Here is a 14,755-nt window from a genome sequence, read left to right as displayed (position 1 = left end):
TTCAATAGATGATCTAGCAGGCACAACCAGGTAAAGTTAATAAAATATTATATAACAGCCCTGCAATAAATCCAAATCTCATCGAGACACGATAATGTATACAGGATGTATTATGTTAAGTTTTTAATACATTAAATATAATCTTACATATTTGTTATGTAAATGTTACTTTTATTAGAGTTTTTCCAAACATTCCATTATTTTGCATTTCATTATTCATTATTTCATCATTATTTCAGCATACAAGCATACAATTCCATATGAAAATTGCGCGATATTTAAACTACGTGGGCCAATATCACGATCTTGATATTTTGTACATTTATTGTGCAGCCCATTAAAAAATGAAGCTTCTTAGTATACATATATATACATTTTTTAATCCATCCACAGTGGTTAGCTTATCCGCTGCCTCACAGTGCAGAGGTTGTGGGTTCAAATCTTGATTCAGGCCTTCCTACTCCAGTTTCCTCCCACATTCCAAAAACATGCAAGGTAGGGTCTTTAAATTTTCCATAGGTCTGATTCTGAGTGTGAATGGTTTGTTGGTTGTTATTAACAATTGGCCCGAGACCAGTTCAGGTTGTACCCTGACTCTCACCAAAAGTCAGCTGGGATAGGCTTTAGCATACCCGCAGGACCCTAGTGTAGATAAGTGGTGCAAAGATTGAATGGATAAAAAATATACATTACTTCCAGCATGTCACAAGATAGTTAATTGTTATGGCTACAATTTCTGTACAAACATTTTACATTGTATGTATTAAAACACATTCCATTCTGTTGTAGCAATTCAATGTAAAATCACTATTTAATATCATCTAGAACAACATTCTCCACATAAATCTTTACAGGATATAAAAAGTTTTGGCAATGCATCGCTCCACAATTATGCTGTTGGTAATGAAACATCAAAAACTAATTTGTCAACCATTATTAAATCACAGTACAATCTTTGTTCTATTCATATTTAATCCCACGTCATTTAACAAATGTACCTGCACTTTTTGTTACAAATAAGGATTTATTAATGTGTGCAAGTCATCAAAAATATCATTTATATACTTCTGTTTATCAACATAATGAAGAACTCCAATTACACAGAGTCATGGTGCATGCATAGTCAATGTCATTTTGCACTGATTTGTAGTTTATGAGCCGACATAACATACTTATGTGTGTGTGTTTTGTATGTGTGTATGTGTGTGTGTAGGTGTGTTTGTGTGCGTGTACTGTATGTACTGTATGTGTGCACTTGTAAGAATGTATGCATGTATGCATATGAATGTATGAGTGTGTGTGTGTGTGTGTGTGTGTGTGTGTGTGTGTGTGTGTGTGTGTGTGTGTGTGTGTGTGTGTGTGTGTGTGAGCATACTCATGCACATATATATATACATATATACGTATATGTATAGATATAGATAGATATAGATATATATATACACACACATGCAGTACATGTGCATACACATAGATATGATTTCTTTATGGCCTTTCACTGAATTGGATTTCTGTCATGTGTTCTCAAAACTAAGTTGTGTTCGTGCATAAGCGGTTAATGGGAGCCAAGTGACTATACTGGACTTAAATAATTGGGGTTTGTTTAGATATGTTTGGACACAACATTTGCTTTGCACCATAGATTACTCTCTCAGCAGATTCCCATATCATGTATTTGAGAGGGTGCCTCACACAGATGGGTAAATATTAGGGGTGTAACGATTCATCGACACACATCGATTAATCGATATAATGCTCTACGATTTATTGGCATCGATGCTAAACGTAAACAGCGATTTATATCGCCGTGTTTGACCTCGGACATTAGATGCGACTTAATTTTGAAATCCAGTTCATTGTTGCTCGCTTCCTTTTTCCGGGAGCAGTGCACACGGCGTTGTTGTGTTGTGAGCAGAGCAGGCACGTGAAAGGGGAGTCGACAACTAGTACGCGGCTCCTGGGCTGGTGCTATGGCTAGTGTCCAAAAAGATGAGGATCCCCTTTAGGCTTCAAGTCATTCATTTGGAAGCACTTTGGATTCCAAAGAAAAGATGGCTCAACGGACAAGACACGTGCAGTTTGTAAATCCTTCCATGCGGTGATCAGATATTCAGGGAGCACAAATCTCACCGCACATATAAAGAAAAAACACGACATCAAAGTTCAGTGTTAAAATAAGCACTTTGTATACTACAATACTCTTGTAATTTCCTAAATAAAGAGTTTGCAGTACCTTGTTGATTTTGCGTATGAATTGTTATAAATCAGGATATTGTTCTATATTTTTTATTTAAAAAAAAAAAATATCGATCGTAGAGCACTATATCGCGATATATCGTGAATGAATCGCAGCAGGCTTTAAGATATCTGCAAATATCGTATCGTAGTTCTTTGTATCGATATGATATCGTATCGTGACAAAACCCGCGATTTACACCCCTAGTAAAATACCTTCTTTGTAGCATCCTTGCACGCACCCACGCTTGTACTAATGTCTATCTAAGGGCATGATCTTCCGGCAATGATTTTCCGGAAAGAAAGTGGGCGGGCTTGCATGTAAAACACACACACACACTCATACACACACACACACCACTGCAGATGTCTATATGTGTGTTTGCAAGTTGATATTTGAATGCCAGATAGCAGAATGAGCGCAGCATATCCTGGCATTCGATTGAAAAATAGAATCTAACGAGCTGCTGATGTTAGCAAGGTCGGCGTTAGAGCAAATTCAGCCGATACTGTGAAAAAAATGCCCACAATCATTTCACAAACAAGCAGGCGTTGCATTATTCTTCCATGTAGGTCACTTAAGGCATCCTGCAGGCTGAGATCTCACCACCAAAAGACAACACAGCTGCATGAGTGCAGGCAAGCTTCGATTTTAGTCTTTAGTAAGGGGAAAACAAATTTGGGCACTTAATGGAAGTCAAAAGCAAACATCTGAGGCAAGGAAAGTTCTTGGAAACTTCTTCTCACTTCATTTGTGTGCTTGTTGCTCCCGGCTGTTCCTCATCTTCAGGAGAGCATGCGCTTGCAAAATGGTTTGAAGCGGTCTGTCACTCACAATCACTGTGCCCTGAAAACCTGGTTTAGAAAGATGCAGTCTGAATTTCTTTTTTTTTTTATATATATATATATATATATATATATATTCAGTAGATAGAGTGCCTAGCCAACCCAGAAACGATTTGCCAATGGCCTGTGAGTAATTTCAGCCCTTTTACTTGAGTTTTATTGTAGCTTTCAGTTTACCAATATGTGAAAAGTGGAAAAATACTCTACCATACATTTGTAACTCCTGTAACCAAGACTGATTGTAAAACTGCATTTGGTTTTGTTGTACCTAAACAAAAATGATGATGAACATTTGTAATTTGACACATTTCTAATGATATTTGGAAAACCCAACTTCAGTTCATTTCATTCATTTAATATAAAAAAAAAGAAATCACACACAAATGAAAAGTGCAAAGAATGGGATCTGGCTGGGTGTTTTGATTCACTTTAAACAACTTCCATATGCGAAGATGAAAAAGAAAAAAAAAGAGACATTCCCTATTAAATCACTTGATCAGTTCTGTGATTTTTAATTGTTTCATGCAAAACGCTAGTTAGCCTGGCAGCTCCTCCCCTTTGCTTCAAGAAACTTAGTTGCCCTGCAGCCGTTTCCTGCTGTGTGGTCTGACGTGCTCATTAAACACAGAGATAATGTAGTTTCAGTCTCGGTTGTCTTCTCTGGAGATGTCAGGCTGTAAAGTCTAACCCACTTCCTTGGATGATGGTGTGACATTGAACATTCAGAATTACAGATAGTTATGCACATTAAAGCAATTACACCATTTGGCGCATGTCATTTGTCATTCAGTGCTTTAAAGAAATAGTGTTGTCAATCCATCGTTGTTTTATGTCCAAACCATAATTGAGCTGTGTTATTAATATGTGTGAGCCATTGCACAATTCTTTACATGCCAGAGTTAACGAGGGGTGTTGTTTCATTTTTCAGACTTTAGTGGTAAATTGGGAGAAAAAAGACTTACATGGCTTTGGTGGTTATGGGTCAGAGTAGTCATGTTATTTTCTTAACAACCCTTGATAAAAATGTGGAACCCACGAAGAGGGCATTTTAACCTAACTACAAAGCATTATGTTGGGTACAAAATCCTGCTTAATTCTCATAAGATCGGGCTCCACCAAATCACAGCAATCTCAGAGCATGTTTGAGTTGGGCCATGGTTTGAACCACATTTCTATTTTTAAAGAAAGCCAAAAAAACTTTTTAACAGGGAGGAAGAAACAGATGGACTTGGGGCGGGGCAACACCTGCACGGGTTTGTGGATCATTTATGAACTTTGTGTCGTCTGTATTTTGTTATATAATTGAATATAAGTCCAATTCCAAAATGGTGGTCCATGCTTGGCTCCAACCCCAGATGTCATTGTGTTTAATCCACATTCCCTCTGTCTCTCCAGCCCGGTGCCAACACTTCCTGTAGCCAAATCTCCCATATGTCCACTCCCCCTCCTTTTGCACTTTGCTCCACGGGTTGCAATTTGGTGACCCATCACAGTGTGCAATATGTGCATTGTTTTATCGCGGGCCATGTGACGGTGAATCATCCATGGTGAAATGATTCATCCTCTCAAGTCGTTTTTCCTTAAATGTTTTGTATTCTGTCTGTTGGGCCGTTTAGATAAGGATCTGTCCAAATTCTGCACCTCCATTGTTGTTCAGTACTCTTTTGTCTGCTGCCATCGAGCCGCCCAACTCGTTGGAAATATGTTGACTCACCTCCTCGTATGCAACTCCCTTCCTCCCTCCTTCCTAGCCTCTGCAGCTTTATCATTGTCTCCCTCAACCCCACGCTCCCCTCCTCACCGTCTCCCTCCTTCTGGCGGCTTGGCACTTCTGACTTCGTCGCTGTCTTTATAGCTAAGGGAAATGTCAGCGGTACGTATCGAAAAATGGGTCAGAACACGCAGCGAAGCAGGCTGCACATGCTCATTGGGTAACAAACACTATCGGGGCAAGTGAATCGGATCACTGTGTCCCCTCACATCAACCGTAATGTGCGAATGTTTCCACCTCGTACTGCTGTCTTCTCATCAATTATTGACACTCCACCAAGGCTCACGGCATCGCTCGCTATAGTGTCGCGATCGTGGTGAAGTGGTGGCCTGAGCATTAGGAAGACAAATGTGTTAATAGTGTCATTGTGTTTGGATGCTCAAGATGAAACAAAATGTTTGCGTCTGCAAGAATGTTACTACTTTTCATTCTTTCTTGCTTGCCTCGTGCTATTTCATGCCGTGTTGGATACAGAAAATACACGTGGCATTTCTGCACGCATGCAAAAGCTGCCTGCTCACAAACACTCGTCCTCACACGTATCCCCGTGAGCGGGCCCGAGGCTCATGCAGATAAAAGGCCATACAAACGAGGTGCATCGGATATTGCCTATGCGACCGGCCTCGCTAATAGTTTATAAGCGTCTCCTGCCCGTGCCCTCGTAAAAGCCGCACGGCCGCCCCACCGGTGCTCACCGCACAAAGACTTCAAAGTACGCGTGTTGAAATCACTACAGACAGACTGATAAACTATCTGGTTCCCTCACGTTCCCCTTGGAGCGACCCCTCCTCTTCCTCGACTCCCACTCCTCTTCCTGCCCTCCTCCTGAAAAGTGTGCCTCTTTTCAGGCAGAGTTAAAGCCAGTGCAATAAATAAGACATATTATGGCCTTTTAACGTGATGAATAATGTAAAGCAATAAAAAGTTAATATATAACGACTTCACCCTCATTCTGCCATGTCTAAGTGTATTGTAAGTAGAGTCTGGCTTGTGTGTGTTTACTCCTGTGTGTGTGTATGTCTCCGTGTCAGAAATGTCTGCTGATGTAGATGTGAGCTCATTTTTTTACGACAGGACAGGGATTCTGCTGTGTTTCACAGACGCTCGCTAACTGGTCCTTCCTCTTTTTGTTCTTTCATGGTGACTTCGAAGAAGCCCCCGACACGTGCAAAGATAACCTTATCTGTACTGTACATGAAAGCTTTATCACAAATGATTGCGTTCTCGAGCAGACTAACATGCCATTGTGATGCCGCATATGTCCATTGCCAACGACTGACTTTTTTTTCTCATTTCCCACAGTCCCAAATGCAGTCAACCCTGCAGCGCCAGAGGGTCCGCAAGATAACGCCATACCGGACTCTAGCCCAAATCCTCTAGACCCGGATCGATTGGGACCTGAGATGCCAGGAAATCCTGGTAAACACTATTTATGCTCTCATCAGAAAGTAAATGTTAAAAATAATCAGAGCCTACAGGCTATCTCTAAATCATCATATTCTCCTATTTATTTTTATCTACTTTTTTTCATGCCGTTGATGTGGCACAGGGGGTAAACAAGTGTCGAAATTTAACTCAATATTGTACATAAAGTGTGTGCAATATCCAAGACTGTATGTTAATTGGCCACATTAGAAACATGCACGGCATCTAATGAGATCAAATACAATATTTTTAGAAGCAATCCTCCCCTCATATACGTAAATAACAAAGCTTAGTTGTAAGTGCTCGCATCACAGATTATTGAATGTCTGTTGCAGTTGTGTCGACCTCCAAATCAATAAAGAGCTGGTGCTAAACTTCACTCACTAATAAATGGCACACATTGTTGGCAAAGGGTGTAAAAATAGTGTAGACCATGGTATTTAAAAGAGGATTTTGCTCTTTAAATAGAGCTGATGGTTTTCAGCGTAGAAAATTGGTTTCAAAAAAGTTTTAAAAAATAACTGCTAATTTTGGGGAAGCCTGCAACCGCATTTTTCTTTGATTTTGCTCGCCCCGATGAACAGGGAGACAACACCTGGATCAGTGGTACTCACTAGGCGGCCGGCGTGCCTTTTTGTGGCCCTTGAACAGTTGCGGCGCTCTGCAAGATCAGACGAAACCAGTTTAGTGCGCAGTCAACCAGCCCATTCATTATGTATGTGAAGCCGCGGGTGCATGTAGCAGGTGTGCCCTAATTGAAAAAAGTTTACTTCGCTATGTGTTTTGGTTGGATCAGTATCTGTGTGTGTAAGTGTAGTTAAATTAGTGGCATGACACAAGTCATATCTTGTCAGTATTGTTGCATCAGAATGTGCGCTTTGATTGTTTAACATGATATATATTAGTATGTGTAATCTAACAGCATTTTTGATATTGTTTTTAAGTGGAGTAATTTATTATTGTTGTCAGTTATTTTTATTGACAAACTGTTTGGATTTACATACCAATCTGTATTTTGTTATTATTTCTGACACGCTAAGTGTTAAGCCCCAATATATATTTAATTATTTATTCAAGTTTGTACTTCTGTCGCTTAAAATGAAAATGACATTTCGTTATAAACATGACAGTATGATCACATGCCACAGTTACTGTCTCTTCAGTTTGAGCAGTGCTTCTCAATTATTTTCTGTTACGCCCCCCCCAGCAAGAAGAAAACTATTCGCGCCCCCCCTCCCCACCGTGACTATCCTAACTTGTCTTGTAAGTCGTAAAATGTTGCACTGTCGCAAACGTGACAGAACAATGAGAGCGCCACTGCCCCCTGCTGTAGTAAACGCGCAATTACACTTTATTCTAGTACTGCCAAAAAAAAAGCCTGTTCCCCAGGGTCACACGCGCCCCCCCAGGAATAGCACCGCGCCCCCCAAGGGGGGCGCGCCCCACTATTTGAGAAGCACTGAGTTTGAGAAATATATTTGTGGCCACATGGGATTAGTATTTTTGCTGAAAAAACACTATTTCCCCACAATTTTTGTTGGCGTCTCAAAAATGTTTACGTAAGTGGAAAAGTTCTGCCTGCCACGTCTCCATGTCCCTATGGTACGCTGGTAGAGATGCTATTTGCAGACACAAAATTAGCCAGCACAATTCGTCTTAGGTTTGACATATGGATTAAATTATTACATTTGCATATACTCCAACAATAATGTGCAAAATGAACTGAATGGCAATTTAGTGCATTTGGCAGATGAAGTCCTGGTTGTGCCCGGTTGGTAGATCAGCTCCTTCCTCTGTTTGCACCCATTTCTGCACATAATTTTTTTTTGTGACTCAGGGTCCAAGAGTTATGCCCAATTGTTTGACTATCTTTTTTAATCTGGATGAGAGAGCGAGAGAGTGAGAGAGACAAACACCTCATTACCTTTTACATTGTATTGGAGCTCATTAACTTGTGCAGGTTTATCCATGTCGGGTGAGTGCATACTTTATTACTGAATTAATGACACCTGCAATTAGGATGGTTGAAGAAATCATTTGAGCCTCCTCGGATGCCCCGAGCCCTTCTTGTTTGCCTTTGTCACCAGCATCTTTCATCAGATGTTGTCCTTTCTTTCAAGATCACATTTCCCCCTTTGACTTACTTCACAATGTGTGCGTGAATACTGTACAAACACTGTATGCATACTGTACATATTTATACATGGGCTATTTCACGGATTTCCGCAATGTTTAAAATTCTAGGTTGTGTAAAAAATTATTCTCTGAAAAGTTAGGGGAAAAACCTTATTTATTTTATTTTTGTTCTTCTTCCGCGACTCTCACCTCCAGAGAATTTTTTTCATTCTCGGGCCCACGCCTAATACATATATATGTGTGTGTGCGTGTGCGTGTGTGTGTGTATATATATCTATGTGTAAATATATATACCGTTTTTCCATGTATAATGCGCAAAATGTAACTAATTTATTGTCCGAAAATCTGGGGTGGGCATTATACATGGGTACAAAAAAAAAACAAAACTTTTTTTTTGTTTTTTTATCCGGATATGATACGGAGGCCGCCATTACAGATGCGCTTTCTTCTCTGCTGTTCACTTCAAACACGCTCCATACGAACACAATGCTCTCGTATCAGACGCTTGCTCGATCACCTGCTCGTTTGCTGTCACAATGTACCCTACACAAATCCGAAACATTTCTTCGCTATCGAGTTTGCTAGCGCATGCGCAGTGATACTGACCGGCAGAATAACAACCGGTTGTTCCCAAAGATGATCTTTTTTCTGAATTTTACGTTTACGGACTTAAGTAGGAGTCAAAATTTGGGTGCGTATTATACATGGGTACAGGCTTTTTTCCAGGATCGACATGCCATTTTTAGGGTGCGTATTATACATGGGGGCGCATTATACATGAAAAAAAACGGTATATATATATACGTATATATAGTATATATATATATTTTACTTCACCGTCTGGCCCAATGTGATAAGGCACCCCTCCATTCAATAATTGCTTATTTGACATTAGCGGATCTATGAAATGATTTCCTAATATCCCTTTTCCCTATACTCAGGCTTTTTACCTGTCTGCCTCTGTTAGATCAGTGATTATGTCAAGTGAATAGGTGAAAGGTGGAATGAAGGAAGTGTCACCGCGGCTTGAGGAGCTGATATTTCTGGAATGAAATTTCTGACAGCCTCGTTCCAACATTACCCTGTGCAAAACGTATGAAATTCCTGGCGCCTCTGATTGCACAGATAAGGCGAGGGCTCGGTAGCTTTCAGTCGTGTCATTTTCTTGTCATTAGCTTGAAGGCGCAGCGTTCGGCTTCTCTGCCAATGGTTAAGTGCGCAGTGGTCAGTCAAGTGTGCAGACATAGTCATTATGTAGGATGGCAATCTGCACGCTTATCTCAGGAGCGAGAGGATCCTCAACATGTTGCTGGAACGGAGGCTTGTGGACAGTAAGGAGGTGGTGCTGCTGATAATGGGCTGGAGGGGGGGAGGGGGGTATTTGCCAGCAGCATGGAAAAGTGATTTGGTTCTCAGATTTCACTCACTGGAGGAGCCAATCATTCTTTCTCATGTCAAATAACAAAAACTGCTGGTTCCCCTCTTATTTGTTATTCCCAAACACCACCACCACCACAAACCCCTCTTTTAAAATAAAGAAAGGATGCAAATCAGATGTTATTATATCCCCATGTCAATTCGTCAAAATGTTGCTGTCCGCTCAAACGATCTCCAAATTCTGTGGGAGGCATTGTTTTTAGTTGGCTAGTTAGCATGGTTGCTTAAAAGTGTACCAGTATCTCAATATTTCACTGTTCATCAGATTATCAGGCCCTGCAGGCATGTAAAAAAACCTTATGATTAATAATTAGTTTTTCGCCAGGAAATGCATTTTCTTTGATTCAAAAGCTATTTAGACACACATATACACTATTCGAAGTACTTAATGCCCTTATAACTTGATATGACATTGTTAATACACTCAAATTTTCCTTTTTCTTTAATTTGATGTTGATCTTTTTTTCATAAGCACCTTTCTTCCTTGCTGCGCTGTTAAACTCGGTTACAGCAGGCCCTGCAGATATGCCATGAAGTCCCAACCAATTCTCAAAGTGATTTCTTTTTCCAGCTAGTAAATGGCAGATGTAACTACCGGCAGCTGCTTGTTTTGCGAATGTTTTAAACCCTGTCTCCTTCTCTCCTCAGACACAATAAACCAGGACCAGTCCAATTCCTCTGCAAACTCGGACGGCATCCTGGGCTCCAAAGTGGCCATGTTCTCGGTCATCGGGGCGGGATGTATCATCTTCCTTTTGCTTATCCTCCTCCTGGTCATTCTGCTCATCAAGATGCGCAAACGGGCCAGGAGAAACACACACTCGCAGCCCCGCCCCTCCGCATTATCACTCAGCACGTTGTCCAATCCCAAGATGCCCGGGGGCACTGCTGGCACGGAGCCCAGTGACATCATCATTCCGCTGCGGACAGAGAACAACTACTGCCCTCACTATGAGAAGGTGAGCGGCGACTATGGGCACCCGGTCTACATCGTTCAGGAGATGCCCCCTCAGAGCCCCGCCAACATCTACTACAAAGTCTGACGCTCAGCAGCGGAAGCAGCCCAGAGGAGATTCGGATTTCTGTTCTTGAAAGAACACTGCTATTTGTTGTGGGGACTTGATAGTTACTTCAAGCCTGTGTTATTTCTACCACCTGCTGCACAAATCTGGAGAGATGCGCACGGACGAATATCTAGACTGATGAGAGAGATTTATTCTGTGGGTTGTTATTCTTTGGCTTGTTTGGAAATCCCCCCCTTACTTCCTCCTCCCTTCACCTCCCGCCTAGTGTGTCTCCGTTGAGGGGTGGCGGAGGTGCGGGTGGCTGGAGCGAATCAAAAGATGGAACTTTCTGGTTTGCTGTCCCCCTTTAATGAACCGGATGTAACCCTAACTGGCTCCCTGACGCTACAACACACAAACCTTGCACGCTAGCCAGGAACAGGCAGTTTGTGTTGCACGCGCGTGTGTGTCCGTGCGTGCACCTGCGTGTCAGAGGGGGTTCCATGCCGGGCCGGGCCGGAGAACTTTCCAGATAGCTCAGGTATCAGACACAGTGTGTGACATATTGTGTTCCTGTCCCTTCGCAGCTCGGATATTTGCCTTACTATTTTTGATGGAGGACTTCCCTGATTCAGTTCACAAAGCAGTTGTATTTTGTTAGACTTTTCCTACAAGTGCACAATGTATAGAGTTGAATAGCTTATCATTATTATTACTCATCACACCCCTCATGTCATCCATCACAGTAGAAACCTGCGCCGTTGCTATCAAGGGAGTGTGTCTTTTTTCCCATGATCTTTGCTATTACTCTGGTATTTATGACCTACTTATGTGTATTTTAGGGTGCGTCCTGTGTGTGTGTGCGTGTGCGTGTGTGCGTGCGTGCGCATGTGTATGTTTGGGCATGCCCAGACCTGGGACCTGAAACGACCTACTTGCTTGGGGAGTTAGAACAGTCGAGTTTCTGTATTGGAAGCTTAGAAAACAAGAAGCCAAATTCCTCCAGCATTCCACTTGGATCTATTTGAACATGTCATTATTTCTGGTGAGCGTGGAGGATTTTTGTTTAAAAAAAAAAAAAAAGGCAACAGACGTGTGTTTGCTCCAGTTTGTGGTGCAATGGTGCAAGTAAGCAGTTTGGTCTAAGGGGTGGTTGGCCTACATAGTTAGGTTATCCTATGTAAGTTGAATGCCTAACCACAGATGGATACACTATCGTCTGATGCCAATTGGCTGCCATCTGTTGATGAGTCAGTAGAGTTCACACTAATATGTGCCATCTCAATGCCCACGTTCACCAGCCGGGGAGGAGAAAATGTCGGGAGTTGGCTTTAATTATGGAGGAAGACGGCAAGCTGAAATAGTTTTCTTTCTCCAGGCTCACACTGGTTCTGGTGGGAATTAGGGGGGGGGGGGGGGGGGGAGCATAAAATTCCACGGTTAAGGTGTCAAGCCCGTGAGGATAGTGCAGCTGACTTAGCAGCAGCAGCACCGGGAGCTTGTATTTGTGCGCACTGCAGCTGTAGCACACATGTCACGTTGGACTTAATTGCTTGTATTTGCAGTTTGTGTGTGTGTGGACGCTTTTGTGGTTGAGCAGACCTGTTTGGGGACAGGAAATAGGTGCTCAGCCTGGCCGCCAAAGTTAGGAGCACGTAATGATGTGTAAGGGGAGAGGACGGCTATTCCTCAGCATGCAAGCTGACACACACGTGCGCACACGGACACATTAAGACTGACGGGTCCAGGTTGATCTCCGGGTCAGACTGCCGCTTGGTGTTTACTCACCGTCAGAGGCACCTATCATCTTCAGCCACATCCATGGATGTTAGCCGCTGAGTTAAAAGGCAGCCCCGTTCGAGAAGCCCGGGAAAGACTCTTGCGTGTCGTTAACCTCAGAGTTAACAACCTAAACAGCTGCCTGGGCTTTTGTGGTCCTGTGTTTTAACTCAGCATGCAGCCCTCAGCGTTCCTCTGCAAAAAACATTGACATCAAATATTTTGCTTTCGGATCAGCGTGCCCCCACCTTCACCAGCCAAGGGAGTCATTACCACATCACCGCAAACCATATTTCATTTTCATCCATACTCGTGACCACTTAATCTTATTCAAATTGGGGGAGAAACATTAAAAGAGAAATGTAAATATATGCATAGAGCCCAATTGAAGATGTAATTTCACCTGAACACTGCTTATAAGTAAAAAAAAAAGAACGAAAATAAAATTAGAATTTTGTAATGGAGGATATTTGTAAATAGCTGTCTTTCTAAAATGTGTTTTATATGACTCCTTCTTGTCTCACTTTGCAATACGTCTGTTTTTATTTCTTCCCAAGTCAGCCATGTTATTGCAACAATGCTGTCTTCTTTTGCAGTGTCCAGTGTTGTCTTTGTTACCGCAAGTGTTGCAAAAAAAGAAATAGCTGAGGGTTCAGAGTTTTGACGTGGCCATTCAACATGCTTCTTGTTGTGTGGGACACTGAGCGGCTTTGAAAAGGAGAGTTCATTCCAACCACCAATGACAAAATCCTGCCCATGTTGCAAGCAGCACTTAACCATGATAAACGAATACTTTGATCAATTCCGGTGTTTATGAGTTACCTACACTTCTGCCTACGGTATACAGTATAGCAAAACAATGAAAGATGAAACTCGTGTCAGACACACACACGCAGGTGCGAAGAGGCGGGGGAGGAGAGGAAAAAGAAAAGGGGCCATGTATGACAGTGTGACCGCTCTCCAATAAATCATCCGCTTCCCACCGCTCATTATCTCCCAGGCTGTCCTTTGTTTTCCTTTTTTTTTCTTTTTGCCGCCACCTCCCTCAGACCTTGTCATCCTTCTAATTTAGCACGTGGATGTTGCTCGCCATGAGCCTCACCGTAGGCCGATGTCTGCCATTGTTCAAAGCCACAGTATTATTTTTCAGTGTGCATGTATAAGCAAAAGCTGTTAAAATTGTTTCCCTATGTTTGAATCATTACTGTCACATTTTATTATTTGATTTCAGTTTTTATTTTGCATCCATTTTTTTCTTTTTTTTGCCGCTTCTCAGCGTAACCTATCGGCACCAGCTACAACGGAACGACAACGTTCCGCCAGTTTGGAAAATACTGCATATTGATGAATAAATTTTTCCCATGGAACTTGGCCTTTCTTTGTTCTGTCTTTGTTTTTTCCCAGCAAGCTTTAACAACACAAGATTCTTTTCTCATCTCGCTGACCACTTCATAGCGGAGGCAGGAACTAGGCCGCCCACTCTCGCTGTGCTTCCCGCTCACACCAACACCACCTCCCCTTCCCCCCGGCTCACCTCGGGGGTCAGCAAGACACAGATGGGTTTGTTCTGATACATTAGTCAGATTGAAATCACACACCGGCTTCAGAAATTCATATTCGGCGGGTGTGGTCACGCTTTTTAGTAGAGTAACTAATATCCGTATCAAGCCACTCTGCCGTGTTGTCCTCCGAAATTACATTTCTTCATACATGATTACATCTGATTGGCTGCACTTTGCCTTTCCATTGAGTTTGTCTGAAATTACAGGCTGTGTTTATCTGACTGAAGAGCAAATTCCCCGTCCTTGGTGAAAGCAGAGATGGCGTGAAACATCATTAAAGCAATGGGCATTTTCTCTGACAAACACATCAGTCTTGGTGGGTATACTACTTTAGTGGACGTGAGTGGGCGTAGATGAAGAAAGTGATGGCCGCAGAGCAAAAAAGTCCACCGAGAAGAGATATGACATGCCTGTGGCTCCAGTGCACCCCAACAAACACACAAACATATACCACATAACACCGCATACATACTCTGTTGCTTTCATGGTGCCCCAGGCCAGCTACATTCATCTGCTTTCCTGGCTCAGTCCTGAGATGCCCCAATAGATCCACATTACTG

At 42.2% G+C, this 14,755-nt stretch overlaps 1 protein-coding gene across 2 annotated transcripts in view; it reads left to right on the top strand.

The window, feature by feature from the left end:
• The window catches only part of efnb1 (ephrin-B1), a 66,985-nt gene extending 52,980 nt beyond the window's left edge, over window positions 1-14,005 (top strand). For both annotated transcript variants that reach the window (XM_061275581.1, XM_061275574.1), the window contains exons 4-5: window positions 6,155-6,271; window positions 10,499-14,005. In XM_061275581.1, coding sequence (XP_061131565.1) covers window positions 6,155-6,271; window positions 10,499-10,893 — 512 coding nt within the window. In that variant the 3' untranslated portion in view covers window positions 10,894-14,005. The remainder of the gene's footprint in view (window positions 1-6,154; window positions 6,272-10,498) is intronic.
• The last annotated feature ends 750 nt before the right edge of the window (window positions 14,006-14,755 follow it).

This window comes from Syngnathus typhle, linkage group LG1, assembly GCF_033458585.1.
Source record: "Syngnathus typhle isolate RoL2023-S1 ecotype Sweden linkage group LG1, RoL_Styp_1.0, whole genome shotgun sequence".
Lineage (NCBI taxonomy): Eukaryota > Metazoa > Chordata > Actinopteri > Syngnathiformes > Syngnathidae > Syngnathus > Syngnathus typhle.
This window is presented reverse-complemented; position numbering and strand designations above follow the sequence as displayed.